The sequence below is a fragment of the Cynoglossus semilaevis genome, chromosome 14 (assembly GCF_000523025.1).
Source record: "Cynoglossus semilaevis isolate Cse_v1.0 chromosome 14, Cse_v1.0, whole genome shotgun sequence".
NCBI classification, from domain to species: Eukaryota; Metazoa; Chordata; class Actinopteri; order Pleuronectiformes; family Cynoglossidae; genus Cynoglossus; species Cynoglossus semilaevis.
Window position 1 is genome coordinate 17,176,197 of NC_024320.1, and position 787 is coordinate 17,176,983.

The following is a 787-nucleotide window of genomic DNA, read 5'->3' on the forward strand; positions in this document are numbered from 1 at the left end:
CAGATTCCACACAGACCACAGTGACTCAGTGAGTTCACGCCATTTATAGATGTTTAACAAAGATAAAAAGCAGCCAGTCTGTGTCAAGCTCTCTCTACTGTGACCAAAGATTGAAAGAAAAAAGTAAAATATAGCAAAAGAAGATCAAAGTTATCTTAAAATTTAAACAATTAAAGGCAGGACAAAAACACTGTCAGGTGTACAAAAAAATAAGAACTACTTGACAGTAACAATGGACTTTGCCAAGACAGAGAGACAGGCTTTAATCATTGCGTCCTCACTAGCTGCCTCTTCCCTGCGTTGTCTTGGCTTCGTTCAAACATTTGTCAACTGTCATTGTTACAGCTCTACATCACATGTCACCTGAAGGCTACCACTGTGTCTCGTCCAATTGACTCGCAGCACAAGGCCTGTTCCTTCCTCAATGAGGCTAACAGGTGGGCTAGCATCAGAGCACAATTTGGTTTCAAGATGACTGGACATTTGTCAGGCCTGTCAAATAAAGGCTGCTGTGCTTCACCAAGTTTATGTGAGACTTCATTTTTGTTTAGACTAAAACATGAGGCATCGTTTTATTTCCTTTTGGTTTTGGCAGATGGGTGGCCTCAGGTGGAGACAATAAGGTGTGTGGCTGCTGTGAAAGCAGCTGCCGGGAGCAGAGACAGAAGAGGAGCCTGGCAGCAGACGCCGGTACAGTGTTACATAAACACAACACAAATAAATGCAGGCTGCAGTGGGGGCTTGTACTGTCCCCAGTGGCCATAGAGAGAAAGGGCATGTTTCACTG

General features: G+C 44.0%; 1 protein-coding gene across 1 annotated transcript in view; it reads left to right on the top strand.

The window, feature by feature from the left end:
- The window catches only part of LOC103389891 (zona pellucida sperm-binding protein 3-like), a 5,953-nt gene that overhangs the window by 3,620 nt on the left and 1,546 nt on the right, over nucleotides 1–787 (top strand). The window contains exons 8-10 of the mRNA XM_008325512.2: nucleotides 4–28; nucleotides 346–437; nucleotides 596–690. Of these exons, the coding sequence (XP_008323734.1) occupies nucleotides 4–28; nucleotides 346–437; nucleotides 596–690 (212 nt within the window). The remainder of the gene's footprint in view (nucleotides 1–3; nucleotides 29–345; nucleotides 438–595; nucleotides 691–787) is intronic.